This window comes from Choristoneura fumiferana, chromosome 7 (genome assembly GCF_025370935.1).
Source record: "Choristoneura fumiferana chromosome 7, NRCan_CFum_1, whole genome shotgun sequence".
NCBI lineage: Eukaryota > Metazoa > Arthropoda > Insecta > Lepidoptera > Tortricidae > Choristoneura > Choristoneura fumiferana.
The window spans coordinates 964108-990133 of NC_133478.1; the positions used below are offsets into that span (position 1 = coordinate 964108).

Consider the following 26026-nt stretch of genomic DNA (forward strand, 5'->3'; position numbering starts at 1 on the left):
GTCAAATCAAAATTAAGGTTATAATCCGAATAATATTAACATTTTTGTACAGATTTTAAATTTAGTCACGTTATCTAAGTGGCGAAGTAAGTCTAAAAAAAATCTACTTAAATTTGGTTAGTATTTAAGCCATTGAACGAGTATTTAATGTCATTTTTAATTGTTTTAGATGAATCTAATAAGGAGAGGGTTATCTCTCATTTCTACTGGAATTAGGACACAATACTCGATAAATACAGGTATGATTTGCCATGTTATTAATAACTGAACTTCTTTTTTTTATCACGTCAATTTAACAACCAGTTAACAGAATACTTAGGATATTTTGCGGCCAAGGAATGGAACTCGCTCCGTCGTTTATTTTTTAGATTAATAGTACCTAGCAATAGTTCCTAAATCAATGAGTTACATCTTCATCTCCATCTGCACTTACCATCAGGTGAGATGGAGGACAATACACAGCTTTCATAAGAGTACAGAGGTTATGAAGTTTGTTTTCAAATGTGAATAGTAATTTCATCTCATAATAAATAACATTCCAATGTTAACGATTATTTTATATCAATGATTTAAATTTTATAAAGTCACTAGCTGTTGTCCGCAACTCCGTCCACATGGAATAAGTTCACTATAATATGGGAAATATGCAATTTTCTGAAATAAAAACTATTTCTGTCCTGGGATCTAAACTATCTGTATATCAAATTCATCTAAATTGGTTCAGCGGTTTAGATGTGATGAGGTAACAAACAGACTTAGAAACTTTTGCATTTGTAATATTAGTAGGATCAATAACTTGAATTTTGTAAACTCATTCTTATATCAATTCATTAAATTAAACACTGGAATAAAAATAAATAAATATGGATTCCTCAACAGGTAGCAACCTCCTCCGTCTCACTTCACAACTGTCTGCCCTTTGCTCTGACAATCCAATTTTATCAGTCCATTTTTCTTTCGGTGTACTTCTTTTCCTTTTGTTTGTCGGACCTTGCTTGCAGAGAAGTATCTGTACCCATTTTCCTTTGTTCATGCGTGTAATACAACCTGCCTATTTCCACTTAAGTTTTTTGTCTGTTAATTTTGTTGCTACCCGACTACCTGAAGGAGAGTTATGTTTTTTGAGCGTATGTACATTATTGTACATATGTATGTATTTTTCTTATTTCTATTTTTTGTGAATTATTCGTATGTTTAATACACTCCTTTACCCTGGCATAAGTACTTGTATTTTTTTTTTCTATTTTTTTTTCCAAAAATATTCTTACACTAGCTGGTGCCCGCGGCTTCGCCCCTGGTGTAGTTTTTTTTTCTAAATTTAAAAAAAAAAAGAATTAGCCAAATCGGTCCAGCCGTTCACGCGTGATGCCGTGACCAAGGGAAATAGGGATTCATTTTATATATTAAGATTACAGGTTTGACCTAATGCAATAGAACATCAAAAACTTTATTTCAACCGTTAATAAACATTACTTCGTTTTTAAAGAATATAAAGTCTTATCACGAATAATTATTGGAGTAGACACATTAACTTATATATTAAGAAGTGTTCTATCACACCACATTTTTGATATCATTCAATTTTAATGGAACAATCGAGAAAAACTAACAAAAATGCAACATTGCCAGCTCAGCAGTCAGCAGGTATAAACGCTCTTAAATCGGTTCAGCGGTTAAGACTTGATAGAATAACAAACATCCAAAATCTTCAGAAACTTACACATTTTTAATATTATTCTTATTATTAATCGTTTATTTCATAATGACACATTTAATTTATTACAAAGTGAATTACACTGCCAAACTGCGTAGCAGTTTGTTGCCAGTTAGAATGCTCTTGAATTCTTGATACACTTGTGTCTTACAACTAATTACTTATGTTCATGCGGAATTATTTAATAGGTATATAATTAATACTAAGCATGCAATTTAAAATTGTATTCCCGTAAGGTCCAAAAGCAGCGAAAAAAAATAAAAAAAATAAATTAATTAGTACGATATTTACAAAAAAACGAAGAGAGTTGTTCAGACACTTACTAAATTCACACAAAATAATGACATTATGCAACTTTATTCCTGACTCACTGCTTCGTGCCCAACTCCCATCTCAAACATTCTACACAGCTAAAAGGCTGAAATTATGCATTAAGGCTCCATTAACGATCTAGAGAAGAAAAGGGAATTCGCAAAATTCCCACGGGATAATGAATTCTACAACGGGACCGAACTGCGGGCGTATCTAGGCTAGTAAAAAAACATTTCACGTAAAATGCGTCACATTGCAATTTCTGTAAATTAACATCTGCACAAAACGACAGCTGCATTCTTTAAACAAAATAAAACTAACTCTATGCCGCGACCATAACGTTTAATCTTCTTTATTGTCACGCCAATTCTTAAAGTACCCTCATGAAACAAAAATTACTTTTATTGTTATAAAGATAAAGTTTTAATTTGCTTGTGAAGCCTGTGGTCACTGCGGAACCATTGTCAAGCCCGTCATTATACCCCTTCCGCATGGACAATAATAATGCAAAATGCCACCAAATTTGAACCATATTTGTTAATAAATAAGCGTCATATTTAACTGTCGGTGTCAGGTAAAGCAAGGCCGGGAAGTAATCCCTATTGTCAATATTTGGATGCTTCATTAGTGTATAGTTTCTGGAAAGTTTGCGAAATAACGGTTTTCGTTGGTATCAGGAAACAAAAGAGCCGCGTGGACCACCAGGGGTTCGCTGAGTTGCTCGGTACTTGCGTCTTACTTTGCATATCTGGGATGTCAAAGTCAAAACATCTTTATTCAATTTAGGCTATAACAAGCACTTATGGATGTCAAAAAAATCTAACGAAGTAGGTTTGAAAATAATTCGCCAAGAAGCTCAAACGAGTTATATACTCGTACTTAATTTTTTTATAGTTTTTGTGATACGAGGTTGGCAAGTAAGGTTTTACAAATGAGTTGACGAGTGATAAAACCTTGCCAACCGTGTATCATATCATACGACGTTTTTCAATATATTTGTGAGAAGGTGACTGTACAAGATTTGCTTAGTTTGGGACTAGGTCAACTGGTGTCAAGTCATAATCATCATCATGTCAGCCGAAAGACGTCCACTGCTGAACATAGGCCTCCCCCAAGGCTCTCCACTCAGACCGGTCTTGTGCTTTCCGCATTCACCGCGATCCCGCGATCTAAACCAGGTTGTCGCTCCATCTTGTTGGTGGCCTACCGACAGCTCGTCTCCCGGTCCGCGGACGCCATTCGAGAACCTTTTGACCCCATCGGCCATCAGCCCTGCGAGCAATGTGCCCCGCCCACTGCCACTGTCCCATGATATTGATTTATTTATACCTTAGTCGCTTTTTACGATACCCACGGAAAGGAATGAGTATGTATGTCCTGTACTAAAGACACGGACTAAAAACACATTGACTACGTTTAATTGCTCAAATTATTTAACCGTCTTGAGTATGCCAAGAATGACGTAAATCATATTGTCAATTTTGAGTCCAAAAATTGTTTATTATGAAAAGAAAAAATATTTTGTACAGAGCACGACGGTACGCAAAAACGCCATTTGTCCTCAGTTATCTAAAATCTAAACTGATCACAAAAGCGCAACCGAAAAGGAGCGTATTTCGAAAGGATTGGAAAGCCATACATTCTGTGTTGACCACATTGTCCAACGAATGACCATTCACACCTCTCCATTGTGCATTGAGTTGCGTGACTTGAGGTTTCTATTAAAATTCCATATTTCTGACAATGCATGAAAGTTTTTGTAGGTATTGCAGCTTCGATTTAATCCGTGATGTTCGTAGCACCGCTACGCTACGAGCTACGATTTGAAACTTTTGGTTAGGTTTGTGAAGAATAGATTGGATAATAACTACATATTATGTTAACAGTACCTCTAAGATTCCTGTCAACCTTGGTTGCATAACGTCTAAAGCTTAAAAAAGGATAAACTTTGCCACATAAAATCAGCATGTTAATGAGGAACGTCTTGAGTCCTTTAAAAAAAAATCCGTGCCATCCGTGGACTCCGTGGTTCATTTGACAGTTAGGTAGGTACTTACGACAAACAACGATATTCACTTCATTTAAAGTATTTTACATCTTGTCAGTTAAATTCCAGGATGATTGTTTGTTTTTTTTTTTTTAATGTAACATAACATCTCTAAGAATTGGTATATGTAATTTGTTAACGCTTTATATACCATTACACGCCTGTCTAATGTATAATGTGTGCGCATAGATATCCATTTATAATCTTCAAAGTGTAAGCCTTAAGCCTGTTCAAAGTTCGCTCAAATTGCGCGATTACCTTAATTGTTGTGAGTATGTAGGTACAGTAGAGTTCCTAAACTTATGTGCAAAAATATCTGAACACGACTCTATCGTTAACGGCGTAGAAGCGTGTTCAGATATTTTTGATAAAATTTCTGTTCACAATTTTATGAACTCGACTGTACAACATCAGACACAGTCGAGTGGCGTCCACGCCTCAAAACTCACTACCTAAACATCCATAATGCCGGCCAAACATGTTCACACAGCTTATTGTGTATGCGTGGGACCTCCCCATGTCAACCTTTCCCATACCCCGTGGCCAAGAAAGTACGGTACTGAGTAGATTTTAACCGTAACCTTAGTAACGTAACATTTTTGATAACGGCCAGTCGTACATAACACGATTTTTATTTTGTAAACCCTTATCGACGATTGCATACCATAATTAGGAGCAAATTGCTAAACTTTTTTGTTAATAAAATTCTTTAAAGCCATTTTGATGAAACCATGCCAAATATAGTTTGACTTTGTCTTTGTAATACATATAACCCCAACAGCCGCTTTTGATACTGTGTATATTTGGTATGTTTTTTTTTTCTGTATCCTTTTTTTGTCTTCTGTTGTCATTACTTCATTCTTGGCTACTTACCTGTAAACAATAAACTTCATTTTTACCCCTGCAAAATGGTGCTTTCCCATGTTCAGTTTAACATTTCATGACATGAGTGGACATCTGAGTTTTTCACGAATAAAATTGTATGTTTGACACAGGTTTCTTCTTAAGAATGTTGGTTCATCAAAATGAAACAGTTAGTTGAAGGAATATAGCTTCTAATTAATCATTTACAAACTCTAGCAATTAAACCTTTTGAAAATCTCGAAATAACGGAACTTTTCGCGTGCGAGTAAGAAAATCAAAAACTTTATGACTTTTGGAATCAAACCTTTGAGTTATTCAAACATATACCAATTAAACGAGAGACCTGTCAAAAATCCAATCAAACACCGCAAATAACAGCTTTCATTATAACATCCCTTTTGCGTTAATACTTTTTGAACCTGCACGCACAGAAAGCTACCGTAACAATGCTCCTGGTGAATCCTTAACTCTTCACACCTTTATATTACGCTAGAACCAATTATAAAGCACGACCTAAATATTAATCCCAAGCTTCCAAGAAAACATCTCTCAATGAAACACAAACACTACTTCGTAATATTTCTTCAGGATTACTTTATATTCCTGTTATTCTACTGCTTTTGTGGCTGACAATTGCGAGCACGAATTATCAGTAGAAATCAGTACGCAAATAATAACCTTCATAAACTCTCATCTCCAACAGCTCACTCTTTAAATTTCTACCATAAACTATCTAGGAAAGATTTCTTTATCTCTTGTACGCAGGATCTGTTTAAGAGTAAAATATGATTTATGTTTCGTGGAATGCCTGCTGGCCCAACTCTTGCCCATTGTGTTTTTTGCCGGAGTCACGCGGCATAAAGGATGCTCGGAGACGATGGACAATGCCCACTATTAGCGGATTATAATCCGCAAAAAGAGCAGGTACTGTGGCTTGGTCGTGTTTGGTGCAAGTTGCGGGAGGACATGGGTTCTAGAACCGCTATAGGATTTGCCACTATTTTTTATACGAATCAATTAGCCGTTAGTTGTAGATGTATATCCCAGTCAAATTAAATCAAATCCAAGAATCGAAAGAGCCCTCTTGTTCTGAGAGGAGGCCTGTGCCCAGCAGTGGGACGTGTATAGGCTGGGATGGATGGAATGGACTAGATCGCAGGTTGAATCATTTTAGTTTTTTAAATGCTTGCCTGTGGAGTGTCTGTTTGGATGAAACGCGAAACTATTAACGAAATAACGATTCTATGTAAGAAATAACATGTGGTATTGTTAGCATAGTTAAACTTACTTGATTGAAGGCATCACTTTGTGGAGGTTTATATTTAGCTTAAAAAGTATACTTTGAGGCTAAGCTAAGTATACTTTGACACTATCACTCGTCCAATATGTATACTAACATAGTTATAAGCAAATTACTAATAATGTATGGATCTTTGTTGTCTGAATAAATAAATGAATTATTATTATTATTATTAAGCTGCTTGGCTACTACGCAGAGTAAGAGTAGGTATCGCCTGAATCAATTTATTCGAATCCGTGTTGTTCCTTATTTTACATTTTCCCTGCTTTTCATATTACAGATTTTGCGCTATTCACGTGTCAATTTGTCTTTGTGGCAAGTTAAGTTTTATAAAATCCTCTTAGTAACCTATCCTATCAGCCAATTGGTCAATCTCAGCTGATCCCTCATCACTTGAACCACATTAGATATTTGCTTGCGCCAGCAGATGCAAGTGACGGTCGCAGATTACTGCAACAATAACATGTCGGACTGTCCAGCTAACGTCACGTCTCGTCCCCAGAGACACGCATTTGTTGTTCCAGTGCCCAAACAGTTCCTTCTGGTTGTGGGATAACATGTGGCTTGGATTTCGGAGAATGCTGGCCATCATATTTATTTTTAATTTCAGTTGGCTATTACACTGTATGACGGATTTGCGGGGTTCAGATTTTTTAATTTTACGACAAAAATCTTAATGAACGTGGCAAAAACGATACTAACGCGGCTGTCTGGCAAAACTACGTTTTACAAGACGCCGAAATTGTCGCTGTTTGCATCTTTTGGTTGGGTATGGTTTTAAAAGACCTATCCAACGATACCATATACTAAATGGTCGGATGAGAAAAAAAAATCACCCCCACTTTACGTCTATGGGAGGTACCCTAAAAAATTTTTTTTAAAATTTTTAATTGTACCATTTTGTCGGCATAGTTTACCTTTATATCCGTGCAAAATTACAGCTTTCTAGCATTGTTAGTCCCTGAGCAAAGCCGCGGACAGACAGACAGAAAGACATGGCGAAACTATAAGGGTTCCGTTTTTGCCATTTTGGCTCCGGAACCCTAAAAAGATAAATAAATAAAAATAAATAAATATCATGGGACACTTGACACCAATTGACCTAGTTCCAAACTAAGCAAAGCTTGTACTATGGATACTAGGCAACGGATAAACATACTTATATAGATAAATACATACTTAAATACATATTAAACATCCAAGACCCGAGAACAAACATTCGTGTTATTCACACAAATATCTGCCCCGGCCGGGATTCGAACCCAGGACCTCAAGCTTCGTAGTCAGGTGCTCTAACCACTTAGCCATCCGGTCGTCAAAATGAAAGCTAACGTAATAAATAGCGGCTGTAATTATCTATTCCTGTAAAAAATAATATAATGGATGACTGACTGACTAACTTAGTGACAGACAAGCCATAGCCAAAAGCCCTGGAGCCATAGTCTTAAAGTTTGGCAGAAATATTCCTTGCGCGTCATTGCATTGCACTGAAAATAATATGTATTTTTCGAAATTACCACGGGATAGTAAACAAGCTTTTTCATTCGTCTACGGGTGCGCGAAGCAAAGCTAGTTACTGTGTGTACTACATGATACAGTGATCATTATAATAATTATTTATTGTATGATATAAAAATAGCCGTGGTGGCCTAGTGGTTTGACCTATCGCCTCTCAAACAGAGGGTCGTGGGTTCAAACCCCGGCTCGCACCTCTGAGTTTTTCCAAATTCATGTGCGGAATTACATTTGAAATTTACCACGAGCTTTGCGGTGAAGGAAAACATCGTGAGGAAACCTGCACAAACCTGCGAAGCAATTCAATGGTGCGTGTGAAGTTCCCAATCCGCACTGGGCCCACGTGGGAACTATAGCCCAAGCCCTCTTGTTCTGAGAGGAGGCCTGTGCCCAGCAGTGGGACGTATATAGGCTGAGATGATGATGATATAAAAAATGAGACGCTTAAAATGTATGAATAAATAGAACTAATAGTTTTTATGCCAGTAGCTTCTAAATAACAGTAATATTTTTTGCTTTTTCGCACCCTCCAGACCACACTAACCGCAACGTTGGAACATGTCAATCAATGCTACATAGGAACTGTTGCACACATTATGCGCATCGAATCGCGAATTGACATCAATTGACACAATTCATGGGCAACTCTGGCAACGCCTCGCCATGCCCCGAATAACTGTATTCATTATATTTTAGCCCTTTTGCGTTACCCAAGCTGCCCAAGTAACAACGGCATAGCAGAACGGTTAAATAGAGGTCTCAATAAGATTGAAAGTTCCCTGGTTAGTGTCGTTTTTGGAATGGTGTAATGCTTTTTGAGATAGTGGATCTAAAGGCTCACACTGTGTCTTTATTTAGGGATTATCCCGTATTTGCAATATGGTGTTGGCACCTGCCGTGTTTATCCCGATGAGAGTAACGGTAGTCTCGGGTTTGTAGACGGACCTATCTTTTGTGTTGCGTGGTTTTATTTTTATAGACAAGTTAATTTTAAATGATAGTATTTTTGTTTTGATGTCGATCCGAGCAAAATCAAGTTTGTTAGGATAACACATGTGCAAAAACTTTGACGCATTTTAAGTCTAATCTTCCCTGGTTGATGTTAATGTGCTAAATGTTGATGTGCTATAAGTAATTAAGTTATCGCTCGACCTCTTATTTGCGGGTAAAAAGGCCTAAGAAACAAAACGGACAGTAAATTAAACTATGCGGGACAATAATGTGACAAAAGTGTTTGAAATTATCACCAATCTGATTCATGGTTTTTATAAATAAATAGCTGTAATTACAAAAGACAATCTTTTGTCCGTAACCCTGCATTCAGCGGATACTTAACATTTTCGCGGGGTAGAACGTAGCTTATGTTACTCGCTGATATTATATCCATCTAGGTTGGCAAAAACGGAACCTTTATAGTTTCGCCATGTCTGTCTGTCTGTCCGTCCGCGGCTTTGCTCAGAGACTATCAATGCTAGAAAGCTGTAATTTTGCACGGACGTATATATAAACTATGCCGACAAAATGGTTCAATAAAAATGTAAAAAAATTTTTTTTAGGGTACCTCCCATAGACGTAAAGTGGGGGTGATTTTTTTTTCATTCAACCCTATAGTGTGGGGTATCGTTGGATAGGTATTTTAAAACCATTAGGGGTTTGCTAAGACGATTTTTCGATTCAGTGATGAGTTTGCGAAATATTCAACTTTAAAGTGCAAATTTTCATAAAAATCGAGCGTCCCCCCTCCCCTCTAAAAACTAAATCGGTGGGTGGACAATTTAAAAAAAATCAGGATGTAGTAAGTATATCAAACTTTTAAGGAAAACTATAACGGCTAAGTTTGCTTGAGAATTATTAGTAGTTTATGAGTAAATAGCAGCCTAAAAAGGTATAAAATATACCTAAACTTGGAAGATTCCGTATAAAATACGAAATCCTTAGAAAAATATTACTTAATTTTTTCGTAATGGCTACGGAACCCTATTTTGGGCGTGTCCGACACGCTCTCTGTCGGTTTTTTTTTTGTTAATTAGTTGAGTTCCACCATTGCAAACACACGTCTGAAGCTCGTTTTGGATCGCATTATTTAATTCATCATGTCAGAGTCAGAGAGTTATTTTGTTTTTTCTTTATATCCTGTTGCTCTGTAAATGATCTCAGATTCTTGTAACAATTACAATTTATCAGATGCAACTGCATCAGCTTTGGTAGTAACGTAATTTTGCAAGTTTGAGCTCGGAGCTAACTTTTATATCCTAACGTGAAATGATAAACGAGAGGCGCCTGCGAGATAGTTTGTTCTAATAAATGTTAGCGAACTTGAACAAGTTAGTGATGTGCCAACTCGGTAAAAACAAAACTCGATTTGACTCGAGTTAAAATTCACGTAAGTCGGTTTGAACTCGAGTTGATGAAACAGAGATTTTTCAAAGTTTTTACCAATTTATTCCCTCACATTTGCACTAATAGTTAAAAAAAAAATGGAGCCGACAAACAAATGATATTTTTATGTTTCAATTCTTTAATTTTTATATTATTAATTTATAATGTATTGGGAGAGTTATACCTACTATCTAAAGTAAAAAAAATATATATTTAAACTCGAGTTGGAGAGAATTCAACTCGAGTTGATTCGACTTAAGCCCAACTCGAGTTAGTAACTCGAGTCGACCATCACTAGAACACTAATTTTTATAAAAGTACCTAGAACGGTAATTTTCGGTGGATTTTGATTACTATGGTGTAATTGACGTACCTTTTCATTCCAAAAATTACCTATAGTACCTACATTGATCATATTAAAAAAAGTTTATGTCTTCATGAGAAAGTCTGTCCGGATGAACGTAGAATTTCCCGTGGCATACCGAACAGTGAGTTCCACGTAGACGAAACTATTTATAAAAGGAGTTTAAATAAACACTGAGAAGAAATAAATAAGTAAAAAGAGTGTAGTAGTCCAGAACTCTGTTAAGTAACTTTAACTTCAACAGTTGGCACCTATTACTGGGAGTTTTTAGCTGGTCTCGAATTCAAATGGGCTTGAACAGAGTTCTAGGCTTGTTTTTATTTTCTTTTCAACCCCCCGCTGCAAAAGAGGGGTATTTATAAATTTGACGCCAATGTCTGTCTATCTGTCTGTGACATTATCAGTGTCAATTATCACTTATCATTTATCAACCTCTTTATTAAACGATATGAAATTTATGTTATTCACTGAATTCCATTGATTTATTTACGATTATTTTGTTAGTTCATTAATGCTACTTTGTTACTACATGTCACACGGAAGTTTAAATAAAAACATCATCTTGTGTGCAAGATTACGTCATTTTTACGTCATCCGCACTTTTTGTCCGACCCCTGGTCATGAAATTGGATGTAGATAGCTGGACATCTGGAATACCACATAGGCTACGTTTTATCCCGATATTCCCACGGGATAGGGATAAAATCTTGAAATAATTTGGACTCATGAAATTTGCCATGGGTGTTTTATTTTAACGTCAATGAAAACCACGATGTAAATTTAGGTGATTCCCACGAGAATTTAATAAAATCCCGGAATTTCAATTCAACTGCTGTATTGTATCTAGTGATTTACGCGTGCGAAGCCGCGGGTAAACGCTATAGTAATCCTATGAAATCGTTGTTCGGTCCAGGGGCGAGAGCGGCGGGTGGGTGGGCGGCGCCGGCGTCGCTGGTGTCCCGCGCGATGGCTTCGCTCGCTCAGATGCACCGCAGCGGGCCGCACATCAAGGACAGGAAGTCCAGGAACCCGCTCAACGGGAACCCTTTCGCTAAGGTACTGCACAAGCAGATAAAACGACCTCAATTTTAAGTTTTACTCGAGTGCCCGAAGGGCAGGTGGGCAGGGTTTTTGCAGGTGGTAGGACCTTGTGCAAGGTCCGCCTGGATTGCTACCACCGTCTCGCTCGCTAATCCTTCCGTGAAGCAGCTGTTTGAACTGTTCTGTTTCGGCGTGGAGAGTAAGACAGCCGGTGAAATTACTGGCACGTGAGGTATCCCATCTTAGGGCTCTAGGTTGGCAACGCGTCTGCAATACCCCTGGGCGGTGGTGATCTCTTACCATCAGGAGACCCACTTGCTCGTTTGCCATCCAGTCGAATAAAAAAGGGGTTTTTTCGGGCTACATATGCTAGCGATGCGCCACGGTTTCACCCGGATGTAATTTTTGGGAAATGGAACTGAAAAATGTGAAGTGCATTGTTAAATACCTTTTAAAAAAAAATTGTACCCGAGCACAACCTGCGCAGGTCGCTAGTAATCAGAGAGCGCAATATTCATGGCATTTTTGAACCTGTTATAGTGACACTTCTCACTTATCGACTCCACCTAAATGATGTCAAAGTCAAAGTCAAAGTCAAAATATCTTTATTCAATTTAGGCTACAATTTTTGCAGACAGAGTCCATATAAGCGTTAGTACATTATTCACTTAAAAACTATGTTAGTAATTATATTTTTTTAATTTAAAAATCTGCCTCCCTGAGGAACACCTGGCACAAGCACATGTGCTCTTACCCAGTGCCTCAAGATAGGACAGTCAGGCACTTATGAATGTCAAAAAAAATCTACCACCGGTTCGGAAACACCTCTGCTGAGAAGAATCCGGCAAGAAACTCAACGAGGTATATATATTTTTTTTAAAAACAGATTTACAGTATTATTAAATGACATGTATACATCACAAGTATTTAACACAACTTTATTTTTAACACAGCTTTATTTTTAACACAGTAGGTTCGCTATTTGAAGGGATCGCTAATGCGGATCGGAATTATTTCCAATTATCCCTGTCCATGATATAATCATTAACTTTATAATACGATGTATATGTATATATATATTAGACTTAAAATTAGACTATCGTAAACTTAGCATGTTATGTAGAGCATTCTTTTTCCGCATACAAACGGATATTTGACTGTAAAAGAAGTAGTTTGAAACCGGAAACTGTTCATGTGTTTCTTTTATATGTAGAGACATTAATGGAACAGTTGTTAACATTTACAACAAATGATTTTCAACATTAAAATTGAAAAAATAAACTGTACTGAAATTATTAAATTAGAAATTGTTATCTCTTCATTTTTCATTGTATATGTTTATCTATTTCACATTTTCAACTGCTCGAAAGTTAATTGGAAGAGATCGCTCTTTAACGTGAGGCCGCCTATTGTTTACCTCTACTTTTAATATTCTTTAGTACCTATATATGTCGTGTATCGATATGTATGTATATCGGAAGTCGATAAGTGAGAATGAGAAGTCACTATGACAGGTCAAAAAATGCCATGAAAATTCCGCTCTCTGCTAGTAAATACCTAATACCTACCTGCATTCGTTTTTGAAGGACCTTCTTTGATTTTTAGGGCGTAGTGCTTAAGACCTTAATAAAGAAGCCAAAGAAACCCAACTCTGCGAACCGCAAGTGCGTGCTGGTGCGTCTGTCCAACGGCAAAGAGATGGTGTCCTACGTGCCCGGCATCGGACACAACCTGCAGGAACATAATATCGTGCTCGTCAGGGTCGGCAGGTCAGCCCCATGTACATAGCCTCTAATACCTAGCCTAACAACGATGACTATTGGTCAAAAAGTTGTCCATTTTTAAATTTTTCAGTGGTCTACTTATTTAAAAAAAAACCTGACAATATTTCACCACAAAAGTAAGTAATATTGTTTTTAGGGTTCCGTAGCCAAAATGGCAAAAAGGAACCCTTATAGTTTCGCCATGTCTGTCTGTCTGTCCCTCCGCGGTTTTGCTCAAGGAGTATCAAAGCTAGAAAGCTGTTATTTTGCATGAATTTATATGTAAACTATGCCGACAAAATGGTAAAATAAAAAGTTTAAAAAAAAAAATTTTTAGTGTATCTCCCATAGATGAAAAGTGGAGGTGTTTTTTATTTCATCCAATCTTGTAGTGTAGGGTATCGTTGGATAGGTAGGTACTTCAAAACCATTAGGGGTTTCCTAGGACGATTTTTCGATTCAGTGATCTGTTTGCGAAATATTCAACTTTAAAGTGCAAATTTTTATTAAAATAGGGGTCCCCCCCCCTTTTTAAAATCTAAACCGGTGGGTAGAAAATTTTAAAAAAAATCCCAATGGTAGTAAGTATATCAAACTTTCAAGGAAAACTATAACGGCTAAGTTTGCTTGAGAATTATTAGTAGTTTATGAGTAAATAGCAGCCTAAGGTATAAAATATACCTAAACTTGGAAGATTCCGTATAAAATATGAAATCCTTAGAATAATATTACTTAATTTTTTCGTAATGGCTACGGAACCCTATTTTGGGCTTGTCCGACACGCTCTTGGCCGGTTTTTTTTAATTCGTTTAAAATAACAAAACCTTTCCCTAAATGTAACAAATACTTTTCCGGAAACCGCATCAAAATCGGTTCAGCCAAACGAGAGATAATCGCGGACCAACATACATTACGTACAGGTCAAACTGAAAACCTCCTTTTTATTGAAGTGGATTATAACACCCCTCTTTTTACGTCGGGGGTTAAAACAGAAGAATGAATTAAATGAATCAGTAAATGTCAAAATCCTGCTGTCAATACACGACATGTTCTTCTGTGCGTGACCTCAACTCTGGTGGCACTACCTATACCTAGTTGTTTCCCGCAAGTGTAGCCCCCGCATAACATTTTTCTTTTTGTTTCAGGCTGAAGGATTGCCCCGGAGTAAAGCTAAAGTGCGTTCGAGGAGTGCACGATTTACCTCATGTAATCAAACCTAAATCCTAATGTTGTACAGTGAATTTAGACCTAGGAATGTAGTAAAGTAAATATTTTCTAAGACAACTCGGACTTTTTTTTGCCCGTTAAAGTGCCCACTGCTGGGCAATAGCCTCCACTTTTTAAGTCGTCCCGGCATCTCTTCGGTGTGCCTCTTGTTTCGATGGCTGTTTCAGTGCCGATGACTTTTTTATTTTTTATTTATGTACTTACCTAGGTAGGTACTAGCCAAAAAAAAATACGTTTGCAATTTTATCTGAATATATTTAATCATCATCATCAGCCCACTGCTGGACATAGGCCTCTTCCATGGCGCGCCACAACACAGTCTTCTGTCTGTCTTCAGCCCCTCGCATCCATCCGCCGCCAGCGACCCTCTTAAGGTCCTCCGTCCACCGTGCCTCAGGACGGTCTACACTTCGTTTTCCCGTCCGTGGTCTCCATTCGAGGGACTCGTCTGCTCGTCTGTTCATCATTCCTGCGATAACGCCACTTGAAGAAAACTCGTTTTCACGTACCTCACCTTCACCTTTTTGTTTTTCCTTTTTGTACAATAAAGAGTACTTATAAACAAACAAACAAACAAAAATCTTGTGGGAATCGGTCCATCGGCTACGCCACAAACAGACCATGGCGTCAGACTTGTAACGCCCCTCTTTTTGCGTCGGGGGTTAAAAACAAACAGCAATAAAGACTTCATCATGTCAGCCGAAAGACGTCCACTGCTGGACATAGGCCTCCCCCAAGGCTCTCCACTCGGACCGGGCTTGTGCTTTCCGCATCCACCGCGATAAGACTTATTTTATTTTATACTACTGGGCGATTATTCGAGTGTTTTGACCACTCAGTTAAATGTCATCCGCATATCACATCACATTTATTCTTCTTCTTGCAGTGCCTCTCCACTGCTGGAGACTCCTTATCTCTCGCCAGAGAAAGCAGTTCTTCCTCACTGGCGATACCGGTCCACTCTCTGATGTTTCGGAGCCACGATTTCTTTCTTCTCCCGAAGCGTCTTTTCCCCTCAATTTTTCCCATCATTATTGTCTGAAGTAAATGATAGCGCTCATGCCTTAATACATGTTTACGTTTATTAACACAACGGAAAGACAGGTCGCAAGAATTTACGTCATATAAAATTGTCTTCAGTTGTCATGAAAATTTAGCCATGAGCTGGGTTAGAATTACAACTCTCCGTTTCTTCCGTGGACGTCGTAAGAGGCGACTGAAGATATAGGTTAGGGTATACCGTAGGCGACAGGCTAGCAACCTGTCACTATTGTACCGTTTTTGTCAAACTTAAAACCTAAAATTAATGAACTAAAATAATTTCCTTGCTCACCCGCGACCTTACGATAGCTAAGCTTATGCAAAATATGCGTGTTCATGCAGTTCCTCCACCTCCACACTGTAAGAACACACACAAATCACACAAACCCATCTATCACCACCACCACACTACACTGACGCGTTTCGAACTCAAACAGAGCTCATCTAACAACTGGTAGCATGGTGTACGGTTGTGTCACTCTGAAGATGAGCTCTCTTTGAGTTCGAAACGCGTCAGTGTAGTGTGGTGGTGGTGATAGATGGGTTTGTGTGATTTGTGTGTGTTCTTACAGTGTGGAGGTGGAGGAACTGCATGAACACGCATATTTTGCATAAGCTTAGCTATCGTAAGGTCGCGGGGGTGAGCAAGGAAATTATTTTAGTTCATTGATATGGACCTACGCAAAGCCTGATTCAATAAATTATTTAAAACCTAAAATTGCTAAAAGTGGCTCCGAAGCGGTAACGTGTAGCGTGTAGTGTGCTCTGCCTACCCCATTTAGTAATACAGGCGTGATTTTTGTATGATAGTGTATCATCTCCAAAACACTAAAGATGAAAAACGCAGCAAAAGTGATGAATATTTAACCTTACTACGCATGTAAAAATACCACAGCGTGACCTTCCACTACTTAAACGCAGTAATATGTATGTTATACATATATTTCTTACCTAACATAAAAGCACCCCTAACCTAAACACAATTCTTCAAAGCCCATATTTCAATTTACCTTCAGCCTACATGGTTTTTGTTCAAAGACCGCCTTTTTTGCGTCAAAAGGTCACGTCATAAAAGACGGCGCGTCTGATTGGCCGCCGCGCGCCGCGTGCGCAGCCGCCCCTTGCGCAATGACGCGGTATATGGCTGTAGGTATACCTATAGTGTGTGATGATGAGGTAGGTATAACTATAGTAAATAAACAAAACTAAAATAAAACTTCCAAATAACTCTTTTATTTTATTTTATGTTTTCAAATTATTATTATTTAATAACTTGCGAAGCAATTCAACGGTGTGTGTGAAGTTCCCAATCCGCACTGGGCCCGCGTGGGAACTACTGCCCAAGCCCTCTCATTCCGAGAGGAGGTCTGTGCCCTGCAGTGGGACGTATATAGGCTGGGATGATGATGATGAATAACTTAAAAATTAAATCGAATCAAATAACAAATTAAATTACATTAAATAACAAATTAAATTAAATTTCAAATTGAATTAAAATACGAAACACATTGAATTAAACTACAAAATCAAATTAACTAATTTAATCAATGGCATAAATATATATATTATATACGTTACTAAAACGCCAAAAATATCTATAGGTACACCTTTATGCCACTAAATATATGTTCTATGTATACATATATTTGACGCTATGGCTGTATAGATATTTATGCCTTTGACTGCGACTGTACCCGGCTCAAAAGTGCCCATAACCCCAGCAGCATTTCCCCGCTGTGCTGTATGACCAGCGCTATCTGATGAACCAGGTACGTTTTGCAAGGGGGTTTATGATTATTTTTGTCTTTAAATTTATTGCGCATTGGTGTAAACTATAATGCGTTGATTGGCTAATAAATAAATAATAAATATTGTGTGATGATTGATGATGATGAATAACTCGGTATATCTATAGCTGTAGTAGATATATACCTTGTGTGTGATAAGATATCAGTAATTTCGAACAGGTTGCTCTCTGAGTCTGTTTTTTGCACTGACAACCCACGTGGCTCGTAAGTTAGAAAGCTACACTAGTAAAGTTCGTGTTTATGCTGGATCTAGGCGATACTAACCTAACCAACAAAATGTTGGAAAACCCCCGACTTTGCCACTTCAAAGTTCAATAACTCAAAAACGGCTGAACCGATTTTGATAAAACATGTCTAAGAACCATCGCTAGAAAAACTGCTTTCTATTTTAAAAGAACCGCATTTACATCGGTCCACCTGTTTAAGAGCTACGGTGCCACAGACAGACACACGGACAGACATAGCGGTCAAACTTCTAACACCTCTCTTTTTGCGTCGGGGGTTAATAAAATGACTTTTTATGCTCTAGTGCCTAAAATGATATTTTCGTCCAAAACCAAGGCAATCAGGCGCCAACAAAAGTATGTACAAAGTTTTTCTTTAATAATTTTGTTTTTAACCGCCGACGCAAAAAGAGGGGTGTTATAAGTTTGAACGCTATGTGTATCTGTCTGTGGCACCGTAGCTCTTAAACGGGTGGACCGATTTGAATGCGGTTTTTTTTAATTGAAAGCAGGTTTTCTAGCGATGGCTCTTAGACATGTTTTATCAAAATCGGCTCAGCCGTTTTTGAGATATTGAACTTTGAAGTGACAAAGGGGGGTTTACCAACTTTTTGTTGGTTAGGTTAGTATAACAATAGTTTGGACATAATTTTTTGAGATTTGGCAATTTAATTGTTGGTAGATATAAGTTTGACGCCAATATCTGATCTGTTTGTGGCATGTTAGTCCTCAAACGGGGATTTCTTTGCGGCTTCTTTTAAGTGAAATCAAGTTTCTTGGCGTTGGTTCTTGGTTATTTGTTATATATTTTGAGATACTTATTGAAGTTTGAAACGACTATTTTCGGGGTTTTCAACTCTTCTAAGTTAGATCCTCTATAACCATTTTATTTTTACTTCGTGAACGTAAATAATAAATAGAAAACAACATGAAATTTTATATTTAAGTGTTTCTACAATGGGGACAGTTCACCCTCTTTATGGTCAAACCTAAAGCCCACCGAGTAGAGGGGTAGAAAGGGCGAGGGTCAAGTTGCCCACATGCGTGGCAACTGCCCAATCACATATTTACTTACCCAATTATAAAATATGAAGCGTAATAAACAGGCAGGAATATTATAAAGACAACTTTAAAAAAAAAATACAGTATGTAATCACAAGGATCCATGTCTTCAAATAATAAGTTACCTAAATGGAGTGCCATGGCAATTAGTATGAACCTAAGAATCTAGATAAACGAAGACACAATCAAAATAAAAACTGCTTATCCGAAAGAAAACCTGCCGACCTAATTACTTATATGGACAATTCTTCTATGTCATTAATGCCTCCGCGCTAAGTTTTGATGGGTATAAGAATAAGACTTTTTCAAATGAAATGCATTATAGTTTTAATCTTTGTTTAATTAATATCTACACCTACTTAAAACATGGCAAAAAGTTAGAATACTCATCCATCCATCCCAGCCTATATACGTCCCACTGCAGGGCACAGGCCTCCTCTCGGAATGAGAGGGCTTCATACTAAATTAATAAAAAATGTAAGTTACGTAATATATAAAATAATAAATCTACAATCACAAATATTAACTTTTTAAGTACCTATTTACTCACAATTAAATACAAATCTCCAAAATATCTTAACACACTAAAGATTGCACAACTAACTTTAAACCTTAAAATTAATATTTACAAAATTTTGGCCTTTAAATGACTGGTATTTACACAAATATCAAAACACTTAATAACTAACTACTATTTGGGAGATCCACAAGGCCGTTGGCAACCCCCACAGTAACGGCCAGCCAGCTGAGCCTTCAGCTTTGCGACTGTGTTGGACAGGTACGTCACCTTCAGAGCCAGGTGGATCTCCCTCAGCTTCCTCCTATCTCTACTCTGCTTGGCCGCAAAGTTGTTCCGCTGCCGCTGCGTTTTGTAGGCGTCGTCAGCGGCGTTCTGACTTGTCGAATGCACTGTGCGACGCATCCTCGGGTTGTTCCCCAGCAACGAACCTCCATTTTTTAGCGCCATTGCGCGCATGGCGTTGCGCTCGAACGCCAAAAAGTCCTCATTGTCCTCCAGCGCGTCTGGTTTTAGTAGTTTGTCCGCTGGAGGGGACTCCGGCGGAGACAGCGTCGCTGCCTTGGGGTACACGGCGTCGTCGCAGTTGGAGTAGTTGCTGGACGGAGGCGATATTTGAGGCGCCGGTGTGGGGTACCGGTAGTATTGCGTCGACGTGCTTGGTTGATGAACCATGTCCAAGCTGGAACAGTGGTTCTGCACGTATCGGCTCTCCTCTTGCTGATTTCGTGTTGCGGCTTGGCTCGTCCCATACACGGGGCTGGCGTGCAGATACGGTATATAGTGCCTTGGGCTGGCGGCGGCCGCGAACGGTGCGTGGTCCGGGCTGTGCTGATGGTACGGGCTCTGTTGTACCACCGGCGGCGGCGACACTCGTTCCTTCTTGATATGCGGCTTCGTTAAATCAAGCGCCTCGGATTCGGCATAAGGCGTCCATAGCGGCAACGACATGGTCACTTGCTGTAGTAGAAAACTTAACAGTGGATAGGCTTCGAGTTGAGCAATCAGTGCGACTGTCAACGAGCGGTGTCGAAGAGGGACTGTAATGACGGGCTTGACAGCCAGGGGTAGTTACCCGTCGTCGGGGGCGGGGCTTGCTGAGTGGGGGGAAGGGCTGAGTACCTGCAGTCGTAGCGCTAACGGGACCGGCCGCGCTGGGGTGTTGATGCAAAAATGCAAATAGCTCGAAGTCGTAAATCAATGACTCCATTCAACGGGTTTTTTCAGCTTGTTTGGAAATGATGCGGGCTAGACAATGGAGATCGGGTTGTTTCAGAAGTAATAGCTATTTTAAATATCCCTTTACCTACTACAATACTTAACAGATATTCAAGTATTTTTGGTCCATTGCAATGCTATAAATTTATATTCTGTAGGATTTTAGGTATCCTGCCGTAGAACGTTCTCCTAGTAACTAAATGTTATAAAGATTTTCCTAATCAAGCGATACAATATCATTGTTAAATGCATTGAAAATATTTTGGGTTTGTGTTGTTAATTCGGTCGACTAACTTTGAAACCTTTTGTATGACAATTTACCAACATCAATTCAAAAAATAAATTCGATTATCTTATTTATCACATTTTCTGGTAATAGTATTTAGGATAGGTACTTAGTCTTTATTAATTAGAACGTCCAATTTTATTTTACTCTGTGATTGAATCTAAGGGCATATTAAGAATAACAAGCAGTTAACTTATAGGTTGGATCTAGGTCTATAAATTATAAGAAATAAGTAATACGAAGAGGTGTGTACCTACGTTGGTATTCGTGCGGTCAGCCACGCATGATAGTGGGTCTATCAATTTTCAAGAACTACGATAAACGAATAGATATATCGCTAAAGTCGAACGTCGGGTTGAGAGACACGACTTAGGTACCTATAGACATTATTGCCTTATGAGATGCAAATGATAGTAATCAACTTGAGGGTGGTAGACCACATATTTGACTGATATTACTTACAAACATTTAATTTAGTTAAGTTTACGAAAAAGTCACTGGTATCTAGTAAATCTATTGGCGCGTGCTGGGAGCTCCCGCACGAGGTAACGGGAGCCACAGACGGGAGCGGCGCGTGTTTATTGCAGCACCTGCACCAGCCCGCCTAACCTCCGCATTGTCTACGTCTGACTCGACATCATCTAACAACCTTTGTTAACGCCGACCATTTGTTAACCCGCTTCTTTGTCTCAGACTGTTTGTTGCCAGAGTTACGTGGAATCTAAGATTAGTCCAGGGTAGGCTTGTTACATTTTGTTCAAGTTTTTGCAACTGTTTTGTCAACAAAGTACCGTGAACTTGAGTGATGTACTAAGGCAGTTTAATACATCAGTGTACTAAGGTTTTACTTAAAACAATCGTGGAAATAGGGTACTCGCACTTTAAACAGTTTTTTAGGACATGTACCTAGACCGCGTTTTCCTTAATCAACTCCAGATACATTTTTTTTTTATTTATGACTGTTGAAGCATTCTACACTTCCACTGAACGTAGATATAGTTAGTGTTTAGTATTTTTACTAAGGGAACCCATACATCCCTGATTTATTATTATTTTGTATTTTTTCTTTAATTGTATAAGTACTGTAGTTTTTGAGTATTTTATTTGTAAATATTTTATTTTGAAAAAAATTACTGCCAAGTTTCTTGCGGGGCGCATTCTTCTTGGCAAAGAAAGTTTAGGTAAACTCGTATTTATTACCTTAGGGCTTAGGCTGCTATTTACTCTTAAACTACCTACTAATAATTCTCAAGCAAACTTAGCTGTTATAGTTTTCCTTGTAAGTTTGATATACTTACTACCATGATTGGTTATTTGGAGTCTTTTTGTATTTTTTTATTTCAACTCCAAATTTTGTTACTTTTACGGGTATCCCGTGAAACCATATCGAAAATACAAACTGAGACATGGATGCACAGAAAAACCAGAAAAAGAGCGCTGGTCTCTTTTTCTGGTTTTTCTGTGCATCCATGTCTCAGTTTGTATTTTCGATATACTTACTACCATCCTGATTTTTTTCAAATTTTTCCACCCACCGGTTTAAATTTTAGAGGGAGGGGGGGGCGCTCGTTGCTCGCAGGACTGATGGCCGATGGGGCCAGAAGGTTCTCGAATAGCGTCCGCGGACCGGGAGACGGAGCTGTCGTTAGGCCTCCAACAAGATGGAGCGACGACTTGGTTAAGATCGCGGGATCGCGGTGGATGCGGAAAGCACAAGACCGGTCTGAGTGGAGAGCCTTGGGGGAGGCCTATGTCCAGCAGTGGACGTCTTTCGGCTGACATGATGATGATGATGATGATGGGGGGAGCTCGATTTTATTGAAAATTTGCACTTTAAAGTTGAATATTTCGCAAACAAATCACTGAATCGAAAATACGTCTACTAGCGTCATGATCACGGGGATATCGTCGGGAGCTCATTAAAGGTATAAGTAGGTAGGTAACTACCTACAAGTTTCCCTTAGTTTTGGTTATTATTATTTAGGTACCTAAAGTATTTTTTAATATTTCGTTTCATAGTTTCATGTTGCTGTGCCCTTGCAGGGCGTCACATTGTGACTATCATCATCATCATCATCATCTCAGCCGTAGGACGTCCACTGTTGGACATAGGCCTCCCCTATAGACCTTCAGTTGCTTCGGTTGGCAGCGGCTTGCATCCACCGTGAACCGCGGCTTTATCCAGGTCACCCGTCCATCTCGTTGGAGGACGTCCTACGCTGCGCTTGCCGACGCTTGCTTGCATATGTGACTACTTATACCGAATTATAATTTAACACCTGCTATGTAAATTAGTCTAATTGTAGTCTCGTTGAAAAATTTGGATCAGAACGATAAGCTGAAAGTCAAAGTGCAACCAGCTCGGTAGGTACCTCTGGCTAATGATTTTCGCAAATAGATTAATACTGTTTATTTTTAGTTCAAATTGCAATTATAACACAAAAGCAATTGTTTATTTGCTGCATTCGTTAATCAAAGGTAAACACTTATCAGTGCTTTAGAAACTAAAAGTTGATCGCCTAAATAAATAAATTAAGATTTTATCAGTTTTTTATGACGGTTAAAATGTATGCTAACGCAGAAACAAGGTACTGACGAGCTGTAGTTTTGGTATAATATTGTTTTAGACTATGTTTATTCTTTACCTATAACCAGTGCCCGTAACACAGGCGTCTCTAGGTCAATTAGTGCCAATTGTCCCGCGATATTTATTAGTTTAATGAATGTTTTAATGTCTTTAAGTGTGTTTATCTGCATAATTACGTTTATTCGTTGGCTATCACCCTTAATTAGTTAAGCTTCGCTGCGAGACTAAACCGACTCAATAGTTCTGCGAATGGTCCCATGATATTAATTTGTGTTTTTACGGATGTATCTACGTTATGTACGTACGAAGAATATATCTAATGCAACAGACACCTCAACAATATACTAATATTAGTATTAAGTACATTAATGCTCACGCTAGGAAATAAGTTAAACGTTTTTTTTTAGTGTACTAAAATGTTTTAGTTACATGTTTTAGTCAGGTATCATCTTTTTTTTATCTTTCCTTGATTTAACAATCACAACACAGTTATTTTTTTCTAACATCCTTCTCGTGAAAATAAAAATATTAAGGTAACCTGCGACAAATTTTAAATATCCGAAGCACAATACAAAAAGTATAGATATAAGTGATATTGAATAATGACAGATGGCCAGCAAATAGCACAAATTATGCCATCGTCCCTCAGCATCGTCCTAATGTCCGCCCTCGCCGTTCGCCGTCGTCCAGTTCACAAAAGTCATCGGAGCGTCAACAAGCCGCAACTGTCAATGACAGTTCAATTTAATTGTGGACGCTTCCGGCTGCCATCTTGGATCAATGACGTCACGGTGGTCTCAACCCTTTGTGGACACGCTATTACGGGGCAGTATAAAGACGTGCGCAAATGATGTATGAAGTGAGATTGATAATGGGTCCCGCTAACCGTGGGTAATTTACTTGTGGCTTTGAATGTAAAATAAGTTGTTCCGGTCCCAGAAGAGATGGTTTACTTGAAATTAAATGTAGTGTAATTTTTGAACACTGTCATACTAATGAACACAAAAAAGTACTTATAGTTTTACTTATTTTTAACCTTAGGCGCAAAAAGAGGGGTGTCAGTCTGTGTGGATGTGGCATTGTAGCTCTCAAACGGATGGACATATTTCGATGCGGTTTTTCACGCGAAAGCGAGTTTCTTTGAGAGAGCTATATTTTATTCAGCCGTTTTTGAATATTGATATTGAACTTTAAATTGGCAATATCAGGGGATTTTTAGTTCACAAATGAGTATAAAACTTTTGCCTTAACCGTTTTTAGTGTACATATGAGTATAGAACTTTTGCCTTAGCGGTTTTTAGTTGCCATAGAATGAGTACCTATAGTAGGTACTTTTGTCTTAGCGGTTTAAGTTCACATAATAATAATAATGTGTACTTATATGTGGCGTTATCTGGTAAAAGGTACCTTGTCGTCGGTTCTAGTTTCCGAGATAATCGCGCTTGAAGTAAAATGTCGAAAAAAATCATTTTTTCTTTTTTAACTCTATATTAATAAGCAGGGTCTAAATTTTAATTTGACAGAGACACAAGTTTTTAAATCGATTTTTTATGAGTTAAAACATCCCTTAAAGTTTAGTAAAAAAGGTACCTTATTGTCGGTGCCGCTCTTAAATGCTTTCTGTGTGCTCGGTATCGGTTTGGAAGACGTGTCGGACGTCGGTACTTTGTCGGCGCGTCATCATCATCATCATCATCCTAGCCTATACGTCCCACTGCTGGGCACAGGCCTCCTCTCAGAATGAGAGAGCTTGGGCATTAGTTCCCACGCGGGCCCATTGCGGTGCTTGTCGGCGGGTAAAAAATGTCAAGAATCATCATAAAATGCGTTTAATTAGAGTAAGGTAAATCATCAATAACTGGCCACCCTTAGGCGGTAGCCAGTTAGGCCCTTATTAAACTAGCGATTTGCGGGCGAGTTGAAAGCGAGGTGAGCGCGCAGCGAGTTCGCTTCGAGCGCGTAACGATTTTACCGCGAGCATGAACGATATCGCCGCGAGCGCGCAACGATGTCGCTGCGTTAGCGCCGAAGACGCCCTATTTATTATACGAAAGTCTACAATATGGCGTTTTTGGCGCTAAAGCAGCGAACTCGCCATGCGCTCGCCGCAGCGACATCGTTGCGCGCTTGCGGCGAAATCGTGATAAGGCCCTTATTGACGATTTAAGCCAATTAGTCTTTTTTTTTATTCGACTGGATGGCAAACGAGCAAGTGGGTCACCTGATGGTAAGAGATTACCACCGCCCTTAGACACCTGCAACACCAGGGGGATTGCAGATGCGTTGCCAACCTAGAGGCCTAAGATGGGATACCTCAAATGCCAGTAATTTCACCGGCTGTCTTACTCTCCACGCCGAAACACAACAATGCAAGCACTGCTATTCACGGCAGGATTAGCGAGCAAGATGGTGGTAGCAATCCGGGCGGACCTTGCACAAGGTCCTACCACCTGCTGGTCTTTAGAGGTTGATTTATAGTAATAATAATAACGATTAATAGTTACAACTACAAATCAAAAGCATTTTTTTAGATCTTATTCTTAACTATGTCACTAAACATTTTACGTCCGACAATAAGGTACCTTTTGAAATACGTTAATCATTTAGTGTGTTGAGACAAAATTATAGGTTATTGTTAAGAGTTTTAATACCACAGTGTTCTTAAATTAAGACTATTAAAATTAATCGTAAGTTATTAGTCGTTTTCAAATGATATCACTTCATAATCACTAAATATTTTACCACCGACGATAAGGT

General features: G+C 38.5%; 2 protein-coding genes across 2 annotated transcripts; one reads left to right on the top strand and one right to left on the bottom strand.

Moving 5' to 3' along the window:
- tko (30S ribosomal protein S12 technical knockout) lies at positions 1-14583 on the top strand. The gene is made up of 5 exons (XM_074089632.1): positions 1-86; positions 170-239; positions 11409-11551; positions 13142-13305; positions 14445-14583. The coding sequence occupies exons 2-5, from the start codon at positions 170-172 to the stop codon at positions 14524-14526; spliced, it is 459 nt and encodes a 152-aa protein (XP_073945733.1). The 5' UTR covers positions 1-86; the 3' UTR covers positions 14527-14583.
- A 4148-nt stretch (positions 14584-18731) lies between these two features.
- LOC141429347 (uncharacterized) lies at positions 18732-20205 on the bottom strand. The gene has a single exon (XM_074089634.1). The coding sequence runs from the start codon at positions 20127-20129 to the stop codon at positions 19353-19355; it is 777 nt and encodes a 258-aa protein (XP_073945735.1). The 5' UTR covers positions 20130-20205; the 3' UTR covers positions 18732-19352.
- Between the last annotated feature and the right edge of the window lie 5821 nt (positions 20206-26026).